This window comes from Myotis lucifugus, unplaced genomic scaffold (assembly GCF_000147115.1).
Source record: "Myotis lucifugus unplaced genomic scaffold, Myoluc2.0 scaffold_351, whole genome shotgun sequence".
In the NCBI taxonomy this organism is placed as follows: domain Eukaryota; kingdom Metazoa; phylum Chordata; class Mammalia; order Chiroptera; family Vespertilionidae; genus Myotis; species Myotis lucifugus.
Genome location: NW_005871399.1, coordinates 19,706 through 31,754, shown reverse-complemented (window position 1 = coordinate 31,754; position 12,049 = coordinate 19,706). Strand labels below are relative to the sequence as shown.

Genomic DNA, 12,049 nt, shown 5'->3' with positions numbered 1-12,049 from the left:
GGCGGCAAGGCAGGCCGGCTGCTGGGGCTTCTGGGGCGGGCGTGCCTTGCCGCCCGGGACCCGCTGATGGGGTCCCAGGCGGCCGACCTGCCCTAGATTGTGGTGCCCTGGCGGTTCGCGCTGTCCCGCCCTGCCTGCAGTATGCAAATTAGCCACCATCTTTGTTGGTGGTTAATTTGCATATCGTGCTGATTAGCCAATGGGAGGTGTAGCGAAGGTACGGTCAAATATCATGTTTGTCTATTATTAGATAGGATGTCCTTGATGGTGTAGCAAAAGTGATTAATTTTATTAAACCTAAACCCTGGAGTCTTTAATAGTCGGTGTGACAAAAGAGGAGACACGTATAAAGCACTTTGCTGAACAGGGAATTTTGAAGGAAAAACACGTGTCCAGGTGTTTGAGTTGAGAACTGAACTAACTGCTCCATGTTCTAACTTGAACCAACAACGGGCAGACATCAGTACTCAGACCTGGGTGTTTGGCAGACACTGTCTCGAAAATGAACGAGGTGGGCCAGTCACTTCAAGAAAAACAACTGACAGCATCTGTTGCCAGTGACAAAATGGAGTTTTCAAGTGAAAGTTAGAGTTTTAGAAACTTTTGTCTGCCACCGTGAACTTGATAACGTCCTAGTACTTAAAGACTCTGCTGATGAGCTTGATGGTGATACTAATAAATGTGAATTTTTTCATATTGTAAAATGAAATGTATCCCTATCTAGAAAGTCTGCAGGACACAGTAAACTAATATTTTCCCAGTGACCAGTGTCATAAAATGTTGCATGGGTCCATTCCAAGTACAACATAGACCAGTGGGATTTTTTGTTTGTTTGTTTTTTTAATCCTCACCTGAGGATATTTTTTCCATTAATTTTTTTTTTTTTTTTTTAGAGAGAGTGGAGGGGAGGGAAGATGGGAAGAGAGAGAGAGAGAGTGAGAGAGAGAGAGGAGAGAGAGAGACAGACATCCATGTAAGAGAGACACATCGATTGGTTGCTTCCTGCACGCGCCCAGACCAGGGCCAGGGATTGAACCTGCAACCCAGGTATGTGCCCTTTACCGGGAATCGAACCCACGACCCTTCGGTCCACGGGCCAGCACTCTAATCCCTGAGAAAAACTGGCCAGGGCAGACCAGTGGGTTTTCGTGTACAGAATGTGAGGAGTTCACGGATATTGTTTCAGATGCCACATTGCCACTACCCCTTAAGGAAACTTTTTTGCGTATTGATGTGGTATCAAAGAAGAACAGCTGAAATATTATTTTGAGTATTTTCTGAAGAGGCTATTAAAATATCCCTCCCTTTTCCAACTACATATTTGTGGCAAGTGATTGAATAGAAAGTAAATGAGAATCCATATGCCTTCTATTAAGGAAATTTGAAAAAGATGTAAAACTCCTCTAAATTTTTTTGAAAATATTGTTAATTTAAAGAAAAATGTTAACATGTAATATGTTTAATATTTTAAATGAATTCTAAATATAAGTATTTAAAATTTTCTGTTTTAATTTCAAATATAATAAATATCTATAGATATAATGCACATAAATAGAAGTGGAACCCTCCCTACTTTTTATGAGTGTAAAGGAATACCGAGGACGTAAGTTTAATAACCATTGCTGTCAAGCACTGCTTTTCAGTCTTGATGAACCTCATGATCATCAGTGGAGCTTTAACAGTGACCAGTGTCTGGGCCCCATGTCCAGAGATTCTGTTTTAATTGGCCAGGGGTACCGCATGGGCACGGGGGCCTTTAAAAGCCCCTCGGTTATGCTAACGTGTAGCCCAAATAGATGACCAGTGTAGTCAGATGCTGGAGCAGAGCAGGCTCTAGAACGTGGCTGCACCTTCTCTTGATCTGTAAACCAGAAGCGTCTCTCCTTCCATCATCTGACAGATACCTTTCAAGCATCTGCTTGTTCTGGGCAGTGATCTGAGGGCTGGAGACCCGGCAGTGAGCACATAGGACACGTCTCTGCCGTCTGGAGAGGAGATGGGCAATGAGGCAGGAGACAAAAAGGTCTTATTTTTCCATAGGGATGAGGGTGTAGCTGGTCAAATACCAGAGCCAGGGTACAGTGTGGTCCTGATGCTTGGTGTGCTTTGCCTGCAGACCCGGTTTTGGCCCTGGTGTGCTGCAGTCTTCGGAGCTGGTGCCTCCCGAGCCCCAGCAGCCACAGGCATCGTCTGAAGCCCCGTTTGTTGCCCGAGGGATCTACTCGGAGGACATGCCATCGGTGGCCCGGCCCCGGCCTGTCGGGGGCACTACAGGTACGTGTGGCTATTTAGCTTGCATTTCTGAAGTAAGAGGATGCTTGTTTTCTGGCTAAATTCTGGCAGAGTTCATTCTAGACTTCCCAGGGACTCAGCGCCCCAGTGTTCAGCAGCCTCTTCCACTGGTAAGAGTTGCTTTCCCTGTGATCCTGGTGAGATGTAGGGCAGAGGAGGTGGGAAAAGAGGGGGCGCTGAGATCCCATCACTGATGTCTAGTGTGTCTTTCCTGAATCAGCATCTCAAAAGTGTCCCTTTGCATGGAATTCACAACACACTTCTTCCAGGGAAAACAGTTCAAAATTCTCAGAGTTAAACTGCAAGATCTATTTCTGAGCACTTGTATGGCATTAAAACAGGTATTTGTTTTAAAGAGAGCACTTTTTCAGCTTTTAAGAAACAATTAAAAGTTGCTGGACAGTGATTGGGAGTAGATTTTTGTTTTATTTGGACAACCAATGATTGCTGCTTGAGACTCACCTCCCTTCCTTCATCCCTTCTACCTTTGTTAATATGATCATTTTGCCTTTTAAATTTTTCTTGTCATTTTTTTCTGCCTTTGTGCCTGAGTCCTGCTGTCTCTTCCCTGTTGCCAGAGAAGTGGCCTGGAGGAAGCTGGTGGCCATGTGGAACTGTTTTCATCCTTTCTGCCCCTCTTTCCAGCCCTTATTAAAAGAACTATTTTAGTGTCATTTGTATGTGGGTAACTAATGCAACCCTTTACTTGATAATTCAGCAGTGAAAGGTTACTTTTTCTAAAGTGGTCTTCTAATTCATTATCAGACTTTTAAGTGTTTGCACATGGCTTTTCTTCACTTTTAGTATTTATGTTTCCTTTAATTACCTGTTGAAATTCAAATAAAAATTTATACCAGAATATCTTTACACAGGAAATAAAAGCTCTCAGCTTATGTTTTTAAAAGACCATAGTTCAAAGTGTCCAATTTCTGGAAATTTTGAAGCCAGAGAGAAAATAAATTTTGTTAAATTTTTTGTTTAAAAAAATTCCAAAATTATAATTAGTTGATTTGAGAAACATTATACATAATTTGGTTTACTTATAAAATGTAATATTTGGTATCTTTAAGGATACAGGATATATTTCTTAGACCACAATTAAAATTTAGAGATTAAATATCGTTTCATATATTCACTTTCATTTTTTAGAAAAGGAGCTCTGACCACCTGTACTTTAACAATCTGTCACTTAGTTTTTGAGATACGTGTCATAATTCAACAGAATGAGGGGCCCTCAGAATTTTTGTAAAGCAAGAAAAAATAATGTTTTCTGCATTGAGTATCCTCAATAATTACATCTAGAAAAAGTATAAACGTATTTTCAGAAAGTGAGTTGAGAATAAAAGAAAAACCAAAAACATTTGTCTTAAAGTCTCCTAGGAGTTTTGTGTTAATATTTGAATCCAGAACAAATTCTCATTAAGTTCAGAAAATGCTCGACACTTGAGGGATTTGTCCTAAGAGCTTATAAGTCCCCAGATTTTCAAATGCTGCTATACCTTACACTTGGTTTCCCTAATCGGTCAAGGGAAGTGGACCAGCTAAGAGACCCCCTGCAGACTCACAGTAAGAGCCACTGCTGGTATTTGGCAAGCAGCACTCAACAAGGCTGAGCTGACTTCTACATGGCACTAGCTAGTTTGCCCCACCAGTTCACCTGAGATCCAGTCTTGTACCCCAGAGTTACAGATTACTGTTTTTAAATATATATATTTTATTGATTTTTAAAGAGAGGAAGGGAGAGGGAGAGAAATATTGATGCAAGAGCAAAGCATGATTTGCTGCCTCCCACCCCCCCCACACAAGGGATCAACCCCATAACCTGGGCATGTGCCCTGACCAGAAATCGAACAGGTGGACCTTTCGGTGCACAGGATGATGCCCAATCAACTGAGCCACACCAACCAGAGCCAGATTCCTGGATTATGTCAAAAAACCTCATCTCGTGACCAGTTGATACTATGAATGCTGTTCAGTGTTCCTGAAGCGTCTGTGTAGTCGACGATGCTGAGCTCTTTCTGGTCCTTGTACAGCTAGCTCTGCATACTCTGCAAAACCGTCCAAGTTCCCACTCATCGTGCTGCGTTTTATTACGGGGGCTCATAGTCACTCTGTATTTCCTGTTCATTTCTTTGCCCTCCTTTTTGAAGACTGAAGCTTCAATAAGCGGGGCCATTACATGTTAAATGATTTATTCTGCTGTTTTCTAACTTTCTGGGGAATATACACCTTTGTAATGTCATTAATAAGCTGGTTTAGGCCAGTTACACATTTGCAATAATTGTGGGTAATTATTCAAGGTCTCCTGGGCAGTTCTTGTATTTTGCATTTTCTGTCTCTCTGTCAACTAAATAAGTAACATATCTTGACACTCTACAGGGTTTCACAGTCTGGAACTGTGCTTTGCAATTAGTCTTGTTTCTTCCATTAATTGTTGCACAGATTTCAAATAAAATTCACACATATTTATTTTTAATCTACAAGAATATAGAAATTATATGTATGAAACATTTGAAGAAGAAGTTACTTTCTAATAATTTATAATAATAAGATTGAATCGGGTAAAACATTATAATGGAAAAATGTTAAGACATACTAGAAGAGTTCCCTTTCTGATTTCATAAAAATTGTCAAACATACAGATACTAGGGGCCGCAGTGCACGAGTCCCTGCACCGTGAAAGGAACAGTGGGCCGTGAGGCTATGGGTAGGCACAGGCGCGGGTCTCGACCCCTCCTCCCTCCAGGGAGCAGGGGGGAGGGTGGAGAAAGCCTCAGGGGCGATCAGGTCCTACTGCCACCACTCACACCTACTGATGGTGCCGAGCGATCCGGACCGGCACCAGCTGCGGATGTGAGCGAGGCTGGCACTGGCAGCAGGCGTGAGCGCCAGGCAGGACCGCGTCACGCGGGAGCAAAGAATTTTCAGTAACCACCAGAGGCTCACCCGATGACAGTGACCGGTGCCCTGCCTTGGTCTGGTGCCCCCGCTCACCTGCTCCACCATCCCGCCATGGTCGACACTCCATGTTCCATGCACGCCCCCTGGTGGTCAGCACACGTCATAGCGACCAGTTGTTTGCTTGTTCCAGTGTTACACTGTTTGGTCTGTTTGCATATTAGCCTTTTATTATATAGGACATATACAGTATATATGTCTCAAAATTACCAAAAACAGAAGGATAATAGTACCTAGGGAAGATGTACAGCAGATATGATCAAGAAGTATTTTTATTATAGAGGATGGCTCATGTAAATTGCTAAATGGACAAACCTCAAAGGGTAGGAAAGATAAATGGTCAAAGTACAGGAAGAAAATGCACACAAAAAATGTGTGTGTGCCATATAAAGGTAAACATATGAAAAACACTATTACATTATTTCTGGTGTTCGTGTAAATCATTAAACTTTTGGAAAACAGTTTGGCAATGACTTAATGAATTTTTGATTTGGTAATTCCACTTCTGGGAATCTAGGCTCCCCCTCCACAAAGAAATCCAAAATACTGGAAAAAAAACTATATGTGCAAAAGGTATTTATCAGAGTATTATTCATAATAGCAAACAATTGTGAGCTCCCTAAATACCCCGTAATAAGGGCATCGGTGAGCGAATTGTGTAGCTATTTAAAATGAAGAGCTCAGAAAGAGCCAGAAAAAGAGAATTTAAGATTTCCGGGTTGCCTCCTATGTGTTTGGTTCTTGACCTACTTTATGTCTTTTAATTCTTGAAATAACACCATGAGGTAGATTTCTTTTTACTCCAGGTGAGAGGTGAGGCATTGAGGCTCAGCAGGAGTGATAACCGGGCGCCCAAGGTCTGGGGTTTTCCGGGGCTGGGCTGGAAAGCAAGCCCAGGCTTGCCGGGTGTGATGCCCCATGCTGAGTCATAGGGGAAGCTGTGTTGTGTGTTAAGTGGACAGAGCAAGATACATAATATGTCTCTAATATCAACTACCATCACAGTATTAACACAAAAGTATTCTTGTCTCCCTGTGCCGTTGTCTGAATCTCTGTAAGTGATGGAGAACACTGCTGCATTTGTGTTCTTTGCAAGATTCGCTCAGACGATGTCTGTTGGGCAAACAGAACTGAGAGCCCCAATTACTTTAATACTGTTATGAATCTTCAGTAACTGGCAAGTGAGCCTGTAGAGTATATTGTTCTCACGGGAACCTGGAAATTTTTTCTGACCCTCAGCTTTTAGTTTTTATTGTCTATCCCAATGAAACCGTGAAGGAGTTTGTTGTTGTTGTTGTTTTTGTAATGTGTTTGATTAAGGGAGGCTGTTAATTAGACAATTCAAGGAGGAGACTTGAAGATGGAGCGGCCCCTCCCTTACCTCTGTGAAATCTCTGAACCGTTGTAGGACTGGTCTGAGCATCACAGGTGAATTCGATGGCCCCAGGGGCATTTGGAAATAAGTAGTTTCATTCCGCAGTGCTTAAAGACCACCTTTCTCCCTCCCTCAATCTGCAGAATAGGGATACTTCCGTATGCCAGAAGTTGATGGGGGAGAAAGATAATGTTGGTTAAAGCCTGGTCTTCTGGCGACAGGAGGCCCCAGCACAGCATGTGTAAGTGCAGGAGCAGGAGCTCAGAGAACGTCCCCGTCCCGGCTGTGCCATCCGGATACCTCACCAGTGAGGCTGGGCGGGTGGCGGGTGGCTTTACCATTTTAAACGTGAATATAATGAAAATGTACTTTAACATTCTGAATTCAAACAAATATGCCCCCTGCCGTTTAAGAAAAAGAAAAATCTTGTCTTTTCAGCTCTTTGCGAGTCTCAAAGCCACGAGCTAGGAGGAGCCAGGTTTCCGCTTCTTTATGGCTCCTAAACCTTTCAGTCCTTTCTTCCGAATAAATAAGATTGTCCTCTGCAGAAATGAATGGAAGAGCTGTCTATACCCTTCATTCCCAGTCCTTTGAAGTCTAGCCAGGAAAATAAGACCATCACTATCAGTCGCTCTATTAAAAGGAGGTAAAAGCCCGTGAACCAAGAAGCTCAGGGTCTGGTTTTCTTAGGAAATGTCATTCTCTGGAGATAGAATTGGTTCCATGTTTGAACGGTGCTCATATTCCTGTCCCTAAGGGAGCGTGGTGGTCACAACCAAAGGGCCGTACTGGGCAGCCTTGCTTTCTGCCTGTGCTGACCAGGCTGTTCCATGCTATTCCTCAGGCTCCCAGATTCAGCACCTGACCCAGGTGGGGCTTGCGAGCAGGATCGGAGCTCAGCCGGTGGAGGTCCCACCAAGCAGAGGCGGCCAGTGCGGGGGACCAGGCTGGCCTTCGTACGGGGAGGACGAGGCGGGCCGGAGAGAGGCCGTGAGTATCTGGCGTTCGGGTCAACACTGAGAATTCAGACACAACCACGTAATTCAGCTGCTTCTGCGTTGGGGATCCCTTTTAAAAACCTACATGAGTAGAAGTGTTAACCTCCCTCACTTTTTCCCCTTGAGTGTATTTTTGCTTGCAGTGTTTAGATGGTGGATTCCCTCTGACCCAGAGTGGGGGAGTATTGGCATTGAGTTTGTGGAAAGTATATAATTTTTCTTGAGGCAGATTTTAGGCTTGGAGTCATGATTTTTTAAAAAATAACCTTTTAGAAATGATAAAAGCAATGTTCACTACTGAAAATCTGGACAGAAGACCGAAGTAGCAGTTTTTTATTGTGGTGAAATACACATAGTTTACCATCTTAACCACTTTAAATGTACAGTTCATTGGTTTTCAAGACATTCCTACTGGTATGCAGCCATCACCACGTCCATCTCCAAAGCCTTTTTCATCTTGTAAAACGGAAACTCTATCCTCATTAAACACGAACTTCCCATTTGTCCCTCTCCCCAGCTCTAGGCAGTCACCATTCTACTTTCTGTCTCTGTGATTTTGACTTTTTTAAAAAATGTGTTTTTATTGATTTTTAGGGAGAGGAAGGGAGAGGGAGGGAGAAAGAGAAACATCGATGCCCACTGTGGATTAAGCCTGGAACCCAGGCATGTGCCCTGACTGAGAATTGAACCTTTCGGTGCATGGGGCAATACCCAACCACCCGAGCCACTCTGGCCAGGGCATGATTTTGACTTTTAAGTAGTGACTTTTTAAAAAAATATATATTTTATTGATTTTTTACAGAGAGGAAGGGAGAGGGATAGAGAGTCAGAAACATCGACGAGAGAGAAACATCAATCAGCTGCCTCCTGCACACTCCCCACTGGGGATGTGGCCGCAACCAAGGTACATGCCCTTGACCGGAATCGAACCTGGGACCCTTGAGTCCACAGGCCGATGCTCTATCCACTGAGCCAAACTGGTTAGGGCTAAGTAGTGACTTTGAACCTGTAGGTGACTAAACTCTGGACTTGGTCTTTGGTGTGCTCACTATATAAATTTTCTTGACCTTATGTACCTCCTTGCTCACTGCTTGCACTTTATTGTGGGTTCAGTAACATCATTCCCATGATGCACACCAGGAGTCTACGCTTTTGCCATAACCAAGCCTTTCAAGGCACAGGGTGCATTTTAGAGGTTTCTCATCACTCTGGTCACTCCTTTATAGCACAGGGTCAGTACAGACACAGGTGATTTCTACTTACAAATGCTTTCCTTTGCTTTTTCTCTCAAGCAGTTTATATCCATGGGGGATAAATGTATGAATTTGAAAATACAAATCAAAATAATACTTTTTGTTTATCCTCATCATATGCCACAGCTTTCACTGCATTCATGTGTCTTTTTAGCAAATACACTAACTTCCTTTAATGACGGATGCTTTTACTTAATGAAAGGAAATTGATGGTAGAATATAATTTTTCCCTAAAAGATACATTGTTATAAATCTCAGGTATTTGCTTTATATTTGCTGACATCTTTTCTTTTTTTTGCCTTCATTGTGGCAACTTGATTTCATTAGGTGTTGGGTTTGCCAATCCAGTGGCCCCTTAGAGTGCCTTCCTGTCACTGTTTAGGAAAGTGAAATGCAGGAACAGTCTAGGGCAGTGGTCGGCAAACTCATTAGTCAACAGAGCCAAATATCAACAGTACAAAGGTTGAAATTTCTTTTGAGAGCCAAATTTTTTAAACTTAAACTATATAGGTACGTACATTGTTATTAACTTAATTAGGGTACTCCTAAGGCTTAGGAAGAGCCACACTCAAGGGGCCAAAGAGCCGCATGTGGCTCGTGAGCTGCAGTTTGCCTACCACGGGTCTAGGGCTTGCATGCCATGTTTACCGGCGAATAGCTTACTCTTAGCTTAGGTGAGACCATGGATTTAGAACTCGTGTTATGCAAAGAGAGATTTCTTACTGAAAAAATGTGAAAAAGAAATCACTGAAATGTATAATAATTCTTGTCAAATGAATACCCCATTATACAGGGTGGGGCAAAAGTAGGTTTACAGTTGTCAGTACATGAAACAGAGTTTATTCTTGTGTTACTGTTTTATAATTATTATATTGTTTTCTATATGAGCAACTGTAAATCTACTTTTGCCCCACCCTGTATTATAGGAATATAAGCAAAACTCTTACGTTTCAGTGCGGATAACTTTTTAAAGGAAAGGCTCTACAGAGTGCGCGACAGGCACACAGACAGATAAAACGGAAAGTGATTTTGTGATGTTTAATACGTGGTCCCTGGGCCCAGTCCCAGGACAAAGGCACTTGTTCTTTTTGTTAGTCCCTCTGCCAGTACCAGCTTATCTCTTCCAACTCTCAGGTGCCCTGACCTTTCCCCTCCATGGGGTGCTCCAGCCTCCCTTCCTTCCCAGCCCCCTGGGTCCCTTCCTCTGCTCCCAGCGGCCACTCGCCTCCACGCACACAGGCACAGAGACTTGGCTGACCGGTTTATCCTTTCTACCATTAAGCATTATGAGGCACCTGTTAAGTTCAAGTTCAAAGGTTTCTTGATTGCACTGCTCTCCCCTGAGCAATTTTGCCACAGTTATTACTCTCCATCCCAGCCCCAGGGTGTCCTGTCGGAGGGCTGAGTTGTTGGCTGGGGGATGGGAGAAGGAAGTCCTGGGAGCGTGCCCACCGCCAGTTTGAATTTGATTTTCCCTCCTGTTCTCACGTGGGAAGTACAGCACCGTCTGCTGTGTTTTTCAGACACACATGCTCGGACATCAGGAGTATTCTTCACCGCTGTTCCAGGTGCCAAGGACTTCGGGCAGGGAGCCCTCCGCTCCTCCCGGGAGCGCCCCGCACAGGGGGCTGCAGGGCGCCGGGCTGGCCTATGCCACCAGCTCCACGGAGGACCTCCAGCCCGGCCACTCCTCCACGTCGCTCATCAAGGCCATCCGTGAGGAGCTCCTGCGGCTCTCCCAAAAACAGACCGCCGTGCACAACTTCCACAGCTGATGGGCCTCGCCTTGCATTTGCCAAGTATCCGCTTCCCGTGGAAGCAAGACTCAAAGGAAACCGGCTTAAGGGATGTCAGGAAGAGACCAGCGCCTCCAGGGCTGGAGGCCGCGGAAGGGAGCAGGTTGCAATCTGAGAAGATGCCAGATGCCATACGTCACGTGACAGCTCGCGAGGCTTTTACCAAGTTGGCAATGTTGTGACCATTTGATTTCTGGACTTTTGGCCAAAAGCCAGCAGCACTTCACGAAAGACAGACCACAAACCTAAGCTAACGGAGTTTCTTAGTCCCCTTTTTCAAGGCAAAAGATGGAAATGTATAGAATGTATAGGGCCAAAAGGAGTCCGGCATTTCCGTGCGGAGACGTGTTTGAGGCTGGTTTGTACGGTGAACCTGCTGCTTTGTTTTCTGAGAAAAGAGATTTGGAGACATTTTATTAACAGCTTATTTCCCTCTTTTTCTCCTTAGGAACTTGTTTTACTAGTAATATTAACAACAAGGGTACTAAGACTGTTCGGGGATTTAAAAAGCTACTAGTGAGAAACCAAATGATAGACGTAGAGCCTGATGATTCCACACGAAGCCATCATCTGCATTTCCCCGTCTACTTCTGGTGCTACCGCTCCAAGCGCCCTCCCCCTTTATGTCTGTGAAATGCAACTTTGGCTTTTCCAATGGAAGGATGTGTTGAAGGCTTCATTTTGTTCTAGAAAGGAAAAAACAAAAACAAAAAAACACTCCCAAAAGAGGGGGGAAAGCTAAATATTTATTTGGTTATTCAAAATACATATCAGAGTTTAGATTTACATTCTCCATTGTATTTGCTGGTTTTTACTTGGGCACATGGGACTCCCGAGAGCACCCCACTTCAGCACATGTCCCCTTCAAGGCCAGTCCTGCGGAATGAGGCTCTCAGAGGTCCTAACCGATCCTGGCGCTTTGCTGATGAATTGCTCACAAATTATGTTTGAATGAGAAACGGTCCATAAGCAAAAATGATGTTTAAGCATTCCTGGGGCCACCAAATAGCGATTCGTGAGTACGTTCCTAGTGATCACATTCTCTGTGTGTTCAAGACCTGGAAATGAAGCTGAGTTCTCGCCAGCCTCTGAATCGGGAAACGTGAAGAAGAGCTTTGGGAACGAGGGAAGGGAGAGGGCTGCTCCTAACGTCTGATTTCATGTGCGTGACCCTGCTGAGTGACTGCTGAAGGCGTCCGTGTGCTGTGGGCCCAATAGGGGGTGGGTGTCATCTCCCTTGAGGTTTACCCTGGAAGTCACCATTCCCTCCCCCTCCCCCCCAAAATTAAAGTGAGGACTGGAATAACAAGGGCTGTTTCGTTTTCTGGTACCTGAGTGAAGCTCAGAAGAAAAATAGATAGCACATGGCTACTATGA

At 44.1% G+C, this 12,049-nt stretch overlaps 1 protein-coding gene across 1 annotated transcript in view; it reads left to right on the top strand.

Moving 5' to 3' along the window:
• The window catches only part of KIAA1549 (KIAA1549 ortholog), a 74,817-nt gene extending 63,359 nt beyond the window's left edge, over positions 1 to 11,458 (top strand). Inside the window, exons 18-20 of the mRNA XM_023764816.1 lie at positions 2,117 to 2,274; positions 7,470 to 7,615; positions 10,400 to 11,458. Of these exons, the coding sequence (XP_023620584.1) occupies positions 2,117 to 2,274; positions 7,470 to 7,615; positions 10,400 to 10,651 (556 nt within the window). The 3' untranslated portion in view covers positions 10,652 to 11,458. The remainder of the gene's footprint in view (positions 1 to 2,116; positions 2,275 to 7,469; positions 7,616 to 10,399) is intronic.
• Positions 11,459 to 12,049: the final 591 nt, after the last annotated feature.